The sequence below is a fragment of the Crinia signifera genome, chromosome 7 (genome assembly GCF_055691185.1).
Source record: "Crinia signifera chromosome 7, ASM5569118v1, whole genome shotgun sequence".
NCBI classification, from domain to species: Eukaryota; Metazoa; Chordata; class Amphibia; order Anura; family Myobatrachidae; genus Crinia; species Crinia signifera.
In genome coordinates, this window is record NC_139223.1 from 73,267,781 (window position 1) to 73,280,398 (window position 12,618).

Consider the following 12,618-nt stretch of genomic DNA (forward strand, 5'->3'; position numbering starts at 1 on the left):
TCATGGAGATTATAGTTGGTAGTAGAAATTTGCACAGATTGATGGGGGCGTGTCATGCTCCATCCAAAGGGCGTGTCTAGGTCGATGTATGAAGAGATCGGGAAAAGAGATTGTGAACATGGCACCTAGGAATATTTTTAAATGATTTATATCCAAATGTAGATGAGCCCCAAAGCAGTTAGTAAGAGCTACTATATAAGAACAGTTACGGATTGTTCATCTATTGTGTTTTACATGTGGTTCCCTATAAATGGCCATAAGACCATCATTGTGGTTTATCACCAATGCTGTGAAATGGTACTGATGATTCTCTGTAAATGTATCTATCTCTCATTCCCATTTTCCCCAAAAATGTAACAGCTACATAATGTGGGCTAGGTGAAATTAGGGAGAGGGAGATTGCTGCTATTTCAGGGAGTCTCCTTCAGAATGCAGGAGGGTAGGCAACTATGGTTCAGAGAAAGCCTAGGCATATCAAATTCTACATATGCTATTATCTTCTAGAAGGTGCTAGACAAAAAAACAAACACTCTCACAAGCAGGGCCCTTTATCATGTGGCTTTTTTTACACTATAAATAGAATTTTTTACTCCTAACTCCATTTAACGGCACCTTGCCCTAGGTCTTTGCCAACCTAATAATTACATTAGTGTTCCGTCCCCTGATGCCACTTTATTTACCCTGTGCTGTAATTCCTTGTTTTTGCTCATTTATATTTTGTTGGGCGCAACAGAACCCTTGTGGCGCCATATATGTAAACAATGTTAATATAAATAATAAGTGAAATCTGATTGGTACACTTCTGAACCCACACTTTAATGAACCCTTTGAGTGCCAAGGGATTTGTCAAAATAGGTGTAAACATTGCCAAGCAAACATATTATTATTTATTCACCATTTTGACATGTAAAGTTTACCTTTTATAGGAAATATAATCTCTTTTTTTTGCACTACGTTATTTATGTGAATTTTTATACCAAAATGTGAGCAATTCTGGCATTTTTAGCAGATATTTTGCACACCTCTCACAGAGATGGTGGCACTCAAAGGATTAATATATTAATATACCCCAGGGACTGCAGAGTCGGTAAGACTGGGATTATTATTATTAAACTTTTATAGCGCAGCAAACTCCAATGCAGTTGCATTGCATTGCATATGTTACCAATTTATTTCCTCTCATTTTCACAAATATTATTAAGGGGGGGGGTTATCCAATTAAATCACTCGATTAAATCACTCGAAAAAAAAAGAAAAAATTCTCCAGAAAACACACGTGTTCAGTAAAAATTGGGTTTATGTCAGCCACAGCCCCGTTTACCAGCTACAATCATCTACTGGAGAACTGGAAGGTGAAATAAAATCCCTAACACATACCTCCCAACTTTAAATCCACTTAAGGAACACATCACGCGTGCACCCAAAATTAGGGGCCGTGGTCTAGAGGCAAATCACGTCATTTTGTGAGGCCACACCCCTGTTTTTCACCACTGTGAGGGCACCCTGCCCCTCTGCTTGCAGAATAGAAGCTGTGCCCATGCCCCCAGCCCCTCTGCTTGTGGGAATAGATGCTGTGTGCATTTAATCCCAACTGCCTCCCCATCGCGGGACCTTACCGGCCACAGGTGGGACGTGGGAATGTCCCCAAAAGGACGTTTCAGCGGAATGCAGGACATTTGGGAGGTATGCTAACATGTCTTAATGTGGCTAATTGCATAGCCCCCTGCGAGGGGAGGATATAATTGTTCATGTTATTTTTTCCATACCTCAAAAAATACCTTTTTTTGACCGATGGTGTAAACAGACAATTCAATTCCACACAAAAATCGGTACTTCTTTCCTAGCACGGCGCCCAATATTTTGATCGTAGTACATCTTACACAATCGCATGCAATATAGCGGTATTCATGCGATGCGATGCAATTTTTAATTGTACAAGCACCCTGATGGGTGCTTTCAAAGTTAAATTCACCCCCATTGGCAACGTCACCCCCACTATCAATGCCAACCCAAAGCGTGGCGAGCGGCGGCGGTGTGCGTCCTCTGACCTTTTCATACCCCCACTATCCACATCGGCGTGGAGTTGATTTTAGATAGTGTGGCGAGCGCAGTGAGCCACCGAGCCCGAAGCGTGTCGAGCTCAACACGCTTCGGGTTGGGGTTGATAGTGGGGGTGGCGTTGACAATGGGTGTGAATTTAACATTGTAAGCACCCATCAGGGTGCTTGTACAATTAAAAATTGCATTGCGTTGCATCGCATGCCATTTGCTGGCATGCAATGCTATGCAATATTTCATTTTACAAGCTCTCCTGTTTATTTAACATGAATATCGCATCGCACACCACTAAGTATGGTATGCGATGGGCGCCGTGCTAGGAAACAAGTACCAAAAAATCTTAGATCTGGGAACAGTTCAAGTCTACATAGTGGAGGTTATTCTGGTTGATTCGCTCGGATGCGTTTTCACATCTGTCACGGTCTCGGGCTCAGAATAGCGGATGCCAGGCTGGGGATTGACTGTACCTGATGCAGGGGTACGGAATTTTACCATGTCATAGGTTTTCGCCAGTGACCCCTCCAATTGGGATACGGACTTTAATGCTATGAACATGCCAGTTGCGGTCCCCTGATCAGGTTCCCCCACATGGTGCTAGTAACCACTGGTAGCCGACAGGGTGAACTCAGGTGTTCTATTGGTCATCATCATTGGCAGATTGGCCCACCGGGATACCGGGCCATATCCCAGTGGGCCGGTGCATATTACCCCCTGGTTGGGCCGCCGACTGTTCTTCCAGGGCCGGTGCAGGCGTCCCTGAGGGGAATATATGCAGTGGCCATTGTTGATTAGGGATGTGCTGCCCTTTGTGACCAGGATGCGGCTGCTGGTCGCTGTTCGGTGACGTCGGAAGCAGCTGCACAGCACGGATGGAGCCTGCATGGAGCGCCTCTCCCCCCATGGTCAGTAGCGTCCCCCTCGGCAGTAGTGTTAGCACCCCCCAGCAGTAGCGTTATGCTCTGGCAGGGAATACCTGCCAGGAAGTTCCTTTTATAAGGAGCTAATGAGCTCAGCTGTCATCACTGAGCTAGAGCTTCACAGGTTACCTAATCAAGCAGACTGTCCATGGACTCACCCAGCTGCTGCAATCAGTTCAAACTATAGCTGTGTACACACGGGGGCGATATATTGCTCAGTGTCTCCAGAGATGGTCGCTGATATAAGGGAACCTCTGCCGGGGGAGCAGCAGAGGGAATCAGCTGGTCGCAGGACCAAGCTCCTGCGACCAGCGATCATAAAGGGGGCTAAAAAATTTATCGCCGGTGCACACTCCAATTGCTGGCAATATGGTCGCTCAGCGACCATATTGCCAGCGATAAATGCCCGTGTGTACGCACCTTTACACAGAGTTGAACAGCAGCATGAGACAGAGCAGAACCAGCAGGATTTCACAAGCAGGTAACACTAAAATACTTGAATGTTGTGACAGCATCCTTTCAAGTCAACCAGATCCTGCCTTGTGAATGGTGGTATGCCGGCCCACTAGTTTCAGGGAGATTATAGTTGGTAGTAGAATTTTGCGCAGTGCCCCATTGAGGGGGCGTATCATGCTCCACCCAAAGGGCGTGTCTAGTCCATATATGGAGAGATTGTGAAAAGAGATTGTGACTGTGGCACCTAGAAGCGTGTGTGTGTACTGCTACATCTGAGAGGAATCTCAAATCTTTAAAATGACTTATATCCAAATATAGATGACTCTGTGCCCCGACACTTAATAAAAAAAAAAAACATCGGTTTTGCTGTGCCATCGATGGAGAGAAACCATCTGGTTCACCCCCATCGATACCAACAGTATTCAACATCTGCCATAAAACATTGATGATTTCCCATCCCTAATTCTGATGGAAGTGGGTGAACAGCTGACATCCGGTGATGTCAGCTGCCCGCCAACCGCACCCGCGTCATCGGCCCTTTAGCTTGAGAATGTCCAGCATTCTCTTGGGAACGCCCATGAAAAGATTGGCGTTCCCATATGATAATGGGACGCCCCACAACTCCCCCCGCCCTCCGCTCACAAAGATGGGTGCATGCACCCAGCAAACAGTTTGCCATGGCCGCACGCACAAACAACAAACATCGGACCCGTGCGAACAAATGTAGTTCCCCAGCTGGAGGACTATGAGTGTGACACCACGGTTCTAGAAGATAATAGATAGTATTTGGTTGCCTATAGCAACATCCCATCTAAATTAGAACTATCATCTTAGTAAATTTCCCTCAATGTGTTTTTGTTTCCCAGTAACAGATATTTTACAGCTATTTCACTGATTTGTGATGACAAAGCTGATGAAGACACTGATGACAGAGGACACTGTAGTGTGTATGCATGTAACCGCATGTTATAATGGGCACTGTCTGTGACACTTTTGTAGTCAGTGCACACACTGCAGAGCTGAGCCTGAGCTTCCCTCAGGCAGTAGTAGCTGCACGCAGAGGGGATGAGGGTAGAGCAGCTCCTGCCGTGGTACAGTCAGGGCGTGTAACTCGGGGTTAGTTGCGTTTGCTCAGCTCCGGCTTCCCCCTCCTTCCCTGTATGTGTGTGTGGGAGGGAAGAGGACTTGGAGGCGGTGCTGCTGTTACTGCGCATGGCAGGCTCTGATCACCAGGATGCTGGGGGAGAACAGAGAAAGAGAGCCTGAACACTGACACTTAAGGTAATCACTAACAGCCAGCACTACTGCTTATTGCACCAGGAGTAATAGTGCATGTGACAGCCAACACTACCTTACACCAAGCAATGGCCTCCAGGTCACAGATGTGCCCACAATACGGCTCCACTGGCAGCAGCAATGCCAGTGAGGTGCAGAGTGTGTGGATGATCAGGAATCATGTTTGATAAATGATCATATTAGATAATAGTTGTGATGGTCACTGTTGCTTTCCATGTGTATAAACGTTTAGCAGTTTTGTATAGGTATAGGTATTTTGATATTGAGTAGAAGGGTGAAGGTTTAGGAGGTTTGGGACAATATTGCTTGCACCATTATGTAAAGCAGCATTAGTGGATTAGCTAGGAAATCCTAGTAAACATGGCCAGTAGTTGCAGGGCAGGGTTAATTAACATATCTGCTTTCTAAAGGTGTCATCAGCTGGAAAGTATTTTGGCAGAACAGCATCACTATTATCTTTGCCTTATGCAGTACAGTAGGTCCTGCACTTTTATTATAGTGTTTTTCAATGACATCAGTAAAACATACTTAAGAAATGTATAACGTGGAACAATGCTTTGTAAAGTGTTTCAGAAAGTTAAGCCCCGTACACACGGGGGAGATATTACTCAGCCATATATTGCTAGCAATATATGGCTGAGCAATATATTGCTCAGTTTCTCCTTTTCCTCAGCGACCAGAGATGGTCGCTGATGAAAGAGAACCTCTGCCGGGGGAGCCGCAGAGGTAATCAGCTGGTCGCAAGAGCAAGCTCCTGCGACCAGCGATTATAATGGGGCTGAAAACGGGAGTGTGCACCCGGCGATTTATCGCTGGGGCACACTCCCATCACTGGCAATAGGGTCGCCTGCGACCATATTCCCAGCGATTTCAGCCCCTATCACCCCCGTGTGTACACAGCTTTACTGTAATGGAGCTATTGCATAAGTAAACAAATATTCAGTAGTTACTAGTTGTCACAGAAGCACAATAATACTGGTAGAAAAGATGCAGGTAGTGTAGGGAGAAGTTTTCAGCCAATCACCTCATGTCCTTTATCGGGCCAGATGTATCAAGCTTCAAAAAGTGATAAAAAGGAGAGCAGCCAATCAGCTGCTACCTGTCATGTCACAGGGTGGTTTTGAAAAAAGACAGATAGAAGCTGGTTGTTTATCACTCTCCATTTTATCACTTTTGAAGCTTGATACATCTGGCTAAGCAGTTAATGTGTCTTTTTCTATTTGCTCTAGTTACTTGCAGCTTAGATTCATGTAGTCATCATATGTACATGAGCCAAACAAAGAGATTTGTGCTTGGCTACTACCAGGTTGCAGATTGGTGACTTTGGTGCAGATGTATTAAGACTGGTGAAGTGATAAAGTGGAAGGTGACAACGCAAAGGCAATCAGCTCCTAACTGTCAAGGTACAGGCTGGGTTTGAACAATTATTGTTACGTGATGATTGCCACCGTCCACTTTATCACTTCACAAGGCTTAATACATCTGCCTCTTTATTTGGTTGTAGCTCTCAAACTGGACCATCTGGTTTCATATGGATTATACTATTGGGTGGATCTGACAAGTGATATTCTTGTTATCATTCGTTACAAATGTTAAATGGTGCGTCAACCATGCAGTTCTTAACTGTCATTTTTCAAACGCAAGAAAATTTGGATTTGATTGGTTGCTGCACCATTTAACATTCATACCTTGGGATAACCAGAATATGACTTGTAATGTAACAGGCAGCACGGATGGTGTAATGGTTAGCATTACTGCCTCACAGCATTGAGGTCAGGGGTTTGATTCCCACCGTGGCTCTAACTGTGTGGAGTTTGTATATTCTCCCTGTGCTTGCGTGGGTTTCCTCCGGGTACTCCGGATTCCTCCCACAGGCCACAAATATACTGGTAGGCTAATTGGCTCCCAACTAAAATTAACCCTAGAATGTCTGTGTGTGCATGTACATGTGGTAGGGAATATAGATTGTAAGCTCCACTGGGGCAGGGACTGAATGTTCAACTATACTTTGTAAAGCGCTATGGAATATGTGTGCCCTATATAAGAAACTGTTAATAAATAATAAATAAATAATAAAATGTCTGCCCCTATATGTGATGACATAGTCTCATGTCATTAATTTGCATCTCAATGTGTGTTTTGTTGACATTCCTAATGTCAACATGAGAATGTCAAAATTGACCAAGTTGGTATTTATCATGTAAACACTGATAAATCATCAACGGTGGTCTAGTGGTGACTGTCCTGGTCCAATAGGAAAAGAGGTTTGGAAGGGGGGTAGATTACAGTGTCTGGGACAAAAACCAACTGATTTGGAGATGATAATAAGATAAATTATCCTTTATATATGTATGTAATAGTATTAATAATACTACTAATATTTACTTCTAAGGAGTTATAGTAATAGTGTCAATGTGACTGTGAAATACAGCTTGTATTCACAACATGAATGGAGCCATGCGTGGCTAAAATAGAATTTATTGTAACACATACGATAGAATAAAAAGACAGCAATGGAATACCTTGATTAATAAATTAACCAATTATCACAGGCATAAGATGATACACTAACATTGAGGGGTTAGCACTAACCAGCGCACACAGACCAGAACAGTCTATGATTGCAGGTGGTCTCCCATACTGGGGTGCAGGGGATTTTTAGGAGAGGAGGAGGCCTGTGTGGAGTCCCCTCCTCTCTTCCAGCAGCTGCGCAGTGCTACGCTATAGAGTCGGAACACTAGAGGGTTCAGACTCTATTGCGCATGCACAAATCTCCTTGAAAGATGGCGCGACAGCCATGTATTCCAGCAATTTCTGCAGCTCAGCTGCCGTCATCATGGATCTCTGGAGGGGTCAGTATATCTTCCTTAGGGTGTAGCACTAGAAGCTCTTACACCATTACTATATAGCAAAACATGTAACAGCCGCCATACACCATACCGTTCCGCACAATTTCGACAGGTCGTGTGACGGATCGTGTGCACTGAGCGTGCGATGTGCGGCCCCACAGGTTTTGTGTTAGGCCCTCAAATCAGACATGCTGCATGTCTGATCCGTCGCCTTCCACTACGGTTGTAAGTGGATCGTATGTGACCTGCAAATGACCCGGTCATTCTGGTGTAGAATCAGCTTTATTGGCCAGGTATACTTGCTTATAAAAGAAATATCATATGGATTGCTGTGCAACAGCCGTTTAGGTATTAGTTAAACAGTGACAGTACAGATATACATAAAATGTACAGGTATATGCTCGAGGTGCCCTGGGGATTGTAGACGTAGGGAACATATATTTGCTGAGCTGCACAGCGCCTAGGCAGCCATCAGTGGCGCCACTGGTCATTGCGACAGCCAGGAAGGTAACAGTTAAACAGGTACAGTTTTAGATTGCTATGCAGTGTATAGGGGCCTTAAGATGGGTTCCGGACGAGGACCCGACAGTCGGGATCCCTACAGTCATTTACCCGACGTCGGGATCCCGACTGTTAAAACACCGACAGACTGTTTCCCGACGGCCACCGGCTATTCTCCCTCGTGGGGGTCCACTGTGCCCGCAAGGGGCTTTGTTTGCGCAACAATCTGGCCAGTTGGGATCCCGACTTCGGGCTAATGACTGTCAGGATCCCGACTGTCGGAACCCTATACCTCACCCCTTAAGATACATCTGGGAGAATAAGTATGGGATAGTTCTCTCTTTATTGTATACTATATTTCTAGACTCACAACAGAACTAACCAAGCATCAGAAATTCCTATCTACAAGACATTACAGTATGTACCGTATATACTCTGTGCATCACTGGTGTAATATATATGCATAAAATGTTTAGTTGTAAGATGTTGTAGTTTAATTCTGTTTAGGCATATAAATAGCTATGTGCTTCTTATGTTTTACTGCCAGGTATTGGGGACCACGCAATGACCGGAGATTATCAGCAGCTCCAATATTTTCTATAGTTTAGCAATCCGTGGCCGCACTCCGGATTGATACCATAGTAGAGTTTATGGCTCCCCTCCTGGAACATGAAAACCAAATCTTCCTTGATCTGTTCCATGAGGATGGACTTGTCATCACGGCACGGGGACTTGGCATTGACCGGATCCTTCAGAACTTCCTGAAAATTTACTGTGATCCTGGGAACCTTGTTCTGGTGCTAAATACCAATACAGCAGAAGAGGTATTACCAGCTACTCTTATTTATATACAACACAAACATTAGTGGCACCAGCCATTATAACTGAAAACATAATGCACACTCAACCTGCTGCTGTAACTGAGGGCCTGCTCTATACACACCACCTACACCTGCCGCTGTAACTGAGGACCTGCTCCATACACACACATCACCTACACCTGTCACTGTAACTGAGGACCTGCTCCATGCACACATCACCTACACCTGCCGTTGTAACTGAGGACCTGCTCTATACACACCACCTACACCTGCCGCTGTAACTGAGGACCTGCTCCATACACACACATCACCTACACCTGTCCCGGTAACTGAGGACCTGCTCCATACACACACATCACCTACACCTGTCACTGTAACTGAGGACCTGCTCCATGCACACATCACCTACACCTGCCGTTGTAACTGAGGACCTGCTCTATACACACCACCTACACCTGCCGCTGTAACTGAGGACCTGCTCCATACACACATATCACCTACACCTGTCACTGTAACTGAGGACCTGCTCTATACACACATCACCTACACCTGCCACTGTAACTGAGGACCTGCTCCATGCACACACCACCTACACCTGCCGCTGTAACTGAGGACCTGCTCCATGCACACACCACCTACACCTGCCGCTGTAACTGAGGACCTGCTCCATACACACACATCACCTACACCTGTCACTGTAACTGAGGGCCTGCTCTATACACACCACCTACACCTGCCGCTGTAACTGAGGACCTGCTCCATACACACACATCACCTACACCTGTCCCGGTAACTGAGGACCTGCTCCATACACACACATCACCTACACCTGTCCCTGTAGCTGAGGACCTGATCCATGCACACATCACCTACACCTGTCCCTGTAACTGAGGACCTGCTCCATACACACATCACCTACACCTGTCACTGTAACTGACCTGCTCCATGCACACACATCACCTACACCTGTCACTGTAACTGAGGACCTGCTCCATGCACACACATCACCTACACCTGTCACTGTAACTGAGGACCTGCTCCATGCACACACATCACCTACACCTGTCACTGTAACTGAGGACCTGTTCCATGCACACACATCACCTACGCCTGTCCCTGTAACTGAGGACCTGTTCCATGCACACACATCACCTACACCTGTCACTGTAACTGAGGACCTGCTCCATGCACACACATCACCTACACCTGTCACTCTAACTGAGGACCTGCTCCATGCACACACATCACCTACACCTGTCACTCTAACTGAGGACCTGCTCCATGCACACACATCACCTACACCTGTCACTCTAACTGAGGACCTGCTCCATGCACACACATCACCTACACCTGTCACTCTAACTGAGGACCTGCTCCATGCACACACATCACCTACACCTGTCACTGTAACTGAGGACCTGCTCCATGCACACACATCACCTACGCCTGTCCCTGTAACTGAGGACCTGCTCCATGCACACACATCACCTACGCCTGTCCCTGTAACTGAGGACCTGTTCCATGCACACACATCACCTACGCCTGTCCCTGTAACTGAGGACCTGTTCCATGCACACACATCACCTACGCCTGTCCCTGTAACTGAGGACCTGTTCCATGCACACACATCACCTACGCCTGTCCCTGTAACTGAGGACCTGTTCCATGCACACACATCACCTACGCCTGTCCCTGTAACTGAGGACCTGCTCTATACACACACATCACCTACACCTGTCACTGAGGACCTGCTCCATGCACACACATCACCTACACCTGTCACTGTAACTGAGGACCTGCTCCATGCACACACATCACCTACACCTGCCTTTTTCAGGCCTATATTATACATCCATTGCTGCATTTAGATATGATGAAAGATTACTTAAATCATAAATATATCACTGCATCAAATATTATAACAGGGTCTAAACCATACATCCATCACGGCATAGTAAATCATAACTGAGGGCCTAAACCATACTTACATCAAGAAATTCTAACTGCATATATCACTGCATTAAATATTATAACAGAATGTAAACAATACATCCATCACTGGATAATATATTATAACTGAGGGTCTAAACCAGTGGTAGCCAACCCTAGCCCTCGAGAGCTACCAACAGTGTACATTTTCCAGACAACCTAGCTGCTGCACAGCTGCACTCATTAATCACTGACACATTTTAAAAGATACACAGATGGAGCTAATTGGCACAATTGTGATTCTGTGAGGAGACCTGCAAAACATGCACTGTTGGTAGCTCCCGAGGACTAGGGTTGGCTACCCCAGGCCTAAACTATACATCAATCACTGCATCAGATATTATAATTCAGGGTCTAAATTAAGCATACATCAATATGTCAAATAACATTGGCCCCAAATCCTATTTCTCTTTCAATGGTCCTGGTGACACAGCTCAACACTGGGATGTAGGAGGGTCCGAAGGAGCCAGGCACCTATCCTAAAGTTTTTAGAGGGTAGGCTCCTCCCCTACTGCATCCCGGACTCTTCAGTTCATGTTAGGTGCCCACTGGAGTGGGTGCTATTCTAAAGGGCTGCAGGAGCAGCTGAAGAATTAGAGTAGTTAGGGGAATTTTATTGTTTTATTAATTTTACTCTAGCTAGGTAGGCACAGTGTGAGGATTCTCATAGTGAATCCTCACACTGATAGCGCAGCAGGAGCTGACAGAAGCGCGTCCTGTCAGCTCACTGTGCACAAGGGAGACGCTGTCTGGCCTCCCTGTGCAGCGCTTACAGCTTCTTTCAAAAGCTGCCTGGGCTCCGGAGTGTCCTGAAACCGGCTTCACGTTTAGGTGGGGATCATGGGGGACAGGCGCTCCGTGATGGCGGCGGCCATTTTACGCGGAGCTTGCACACTGAGCTCCTATATGAGAGGACAGCAGTGTTGCTACAGGCATGTTCCAAGTGGTCCCCAGCCGAGGGGGAGATACTGGAACTAGGAAATCCTACCAAGGGAGCGGCTGACTGGGGGTGGTTGGCGCCAAAAGTCACGGACCCCGCAGCAGCAGGGACTTTGGTCTCTTCCTTCACTCTGTGTTTGGCGCCTTTCAGAACGCTTGCAGCGGAGCTGAGCTGGCTTACAGATCCTGGCAGAGTGTTTGGATTTCCTGGGCATCGTTTCCCCGCATCTGAAACCGACAGACAGCTAAGTGACTGAGTGCATTAAAACTGTATAATCGCTTGTACATTGTATGCACTGTGTAGTTCACTTTTCATCATGTCTGAGCAACATGCTGTGGTTTTGGGGGAGGGAGCCCTTATTGCACTGAGCGCTTGTAATGTGTGTACACAAAAATTTGTCCCTGAGCAGATGGCCAAGGGGGGCTTATGTAATGCTTGCGCTGCTGTGAGACCCATGGGGAGTGAACCTCAGAGGGCAGAGCAGATTGAACCTGCGTGGGCTACTGCCCTGGGCAGGTCAGTGAACGCTTTGGTGCAGTTACTGGACAGACAGAGTGATGTCTTGGTAGAATCTCAGAGACCTATGCCATCATCTCAGCAGTCCTCTGGCTCCTTGCCTCTTACCCAGGCAGATCCTGCCTTTATTCAGGTGATGCAGGATACTGCAAGGGGGATCAACAGGTTTAGTGAGATACTAGACAAGATTGATGTTGATGATGCAGGGACCCCTAAAAGGTCTTATGCTATGCCTACGTTGGTAGATGAGGAGGAGGGAGCGTATACTGACATCC

At 46.3% G+C, this 12,618-nt stretch overlaps 1 protein-coding gene across 1 annotated transcript in view; it reads left to right on the forward strand.

Annotated features, from left to right (window-relative positions):
• Positions 1–4,550: 4,550 nt before the first annotated feature.
• Positions 4,551–12,618, forward strand: part of ERCC4 (ERCC excision repair 4, endonuclease catalytic subunit) — a 59,536-nt gene continuing 51,468 nt past the window's right edge. Inside the window, exons 1-2 of the mRNA XM_083153321.1 lie at positions 4,551–4,712; positions 8,625–8,901. Coding sequence (XP_083009447.1) covers positions 8,728–8,901 — 174 coding nt within the window. The 5' untranslated portion in view covers positions 4,551–4,712; positions 8,625–8,727. The remainder of the gene's footprint in view (positions 4,713–8,624; positions 8,902–12,618) is intronic.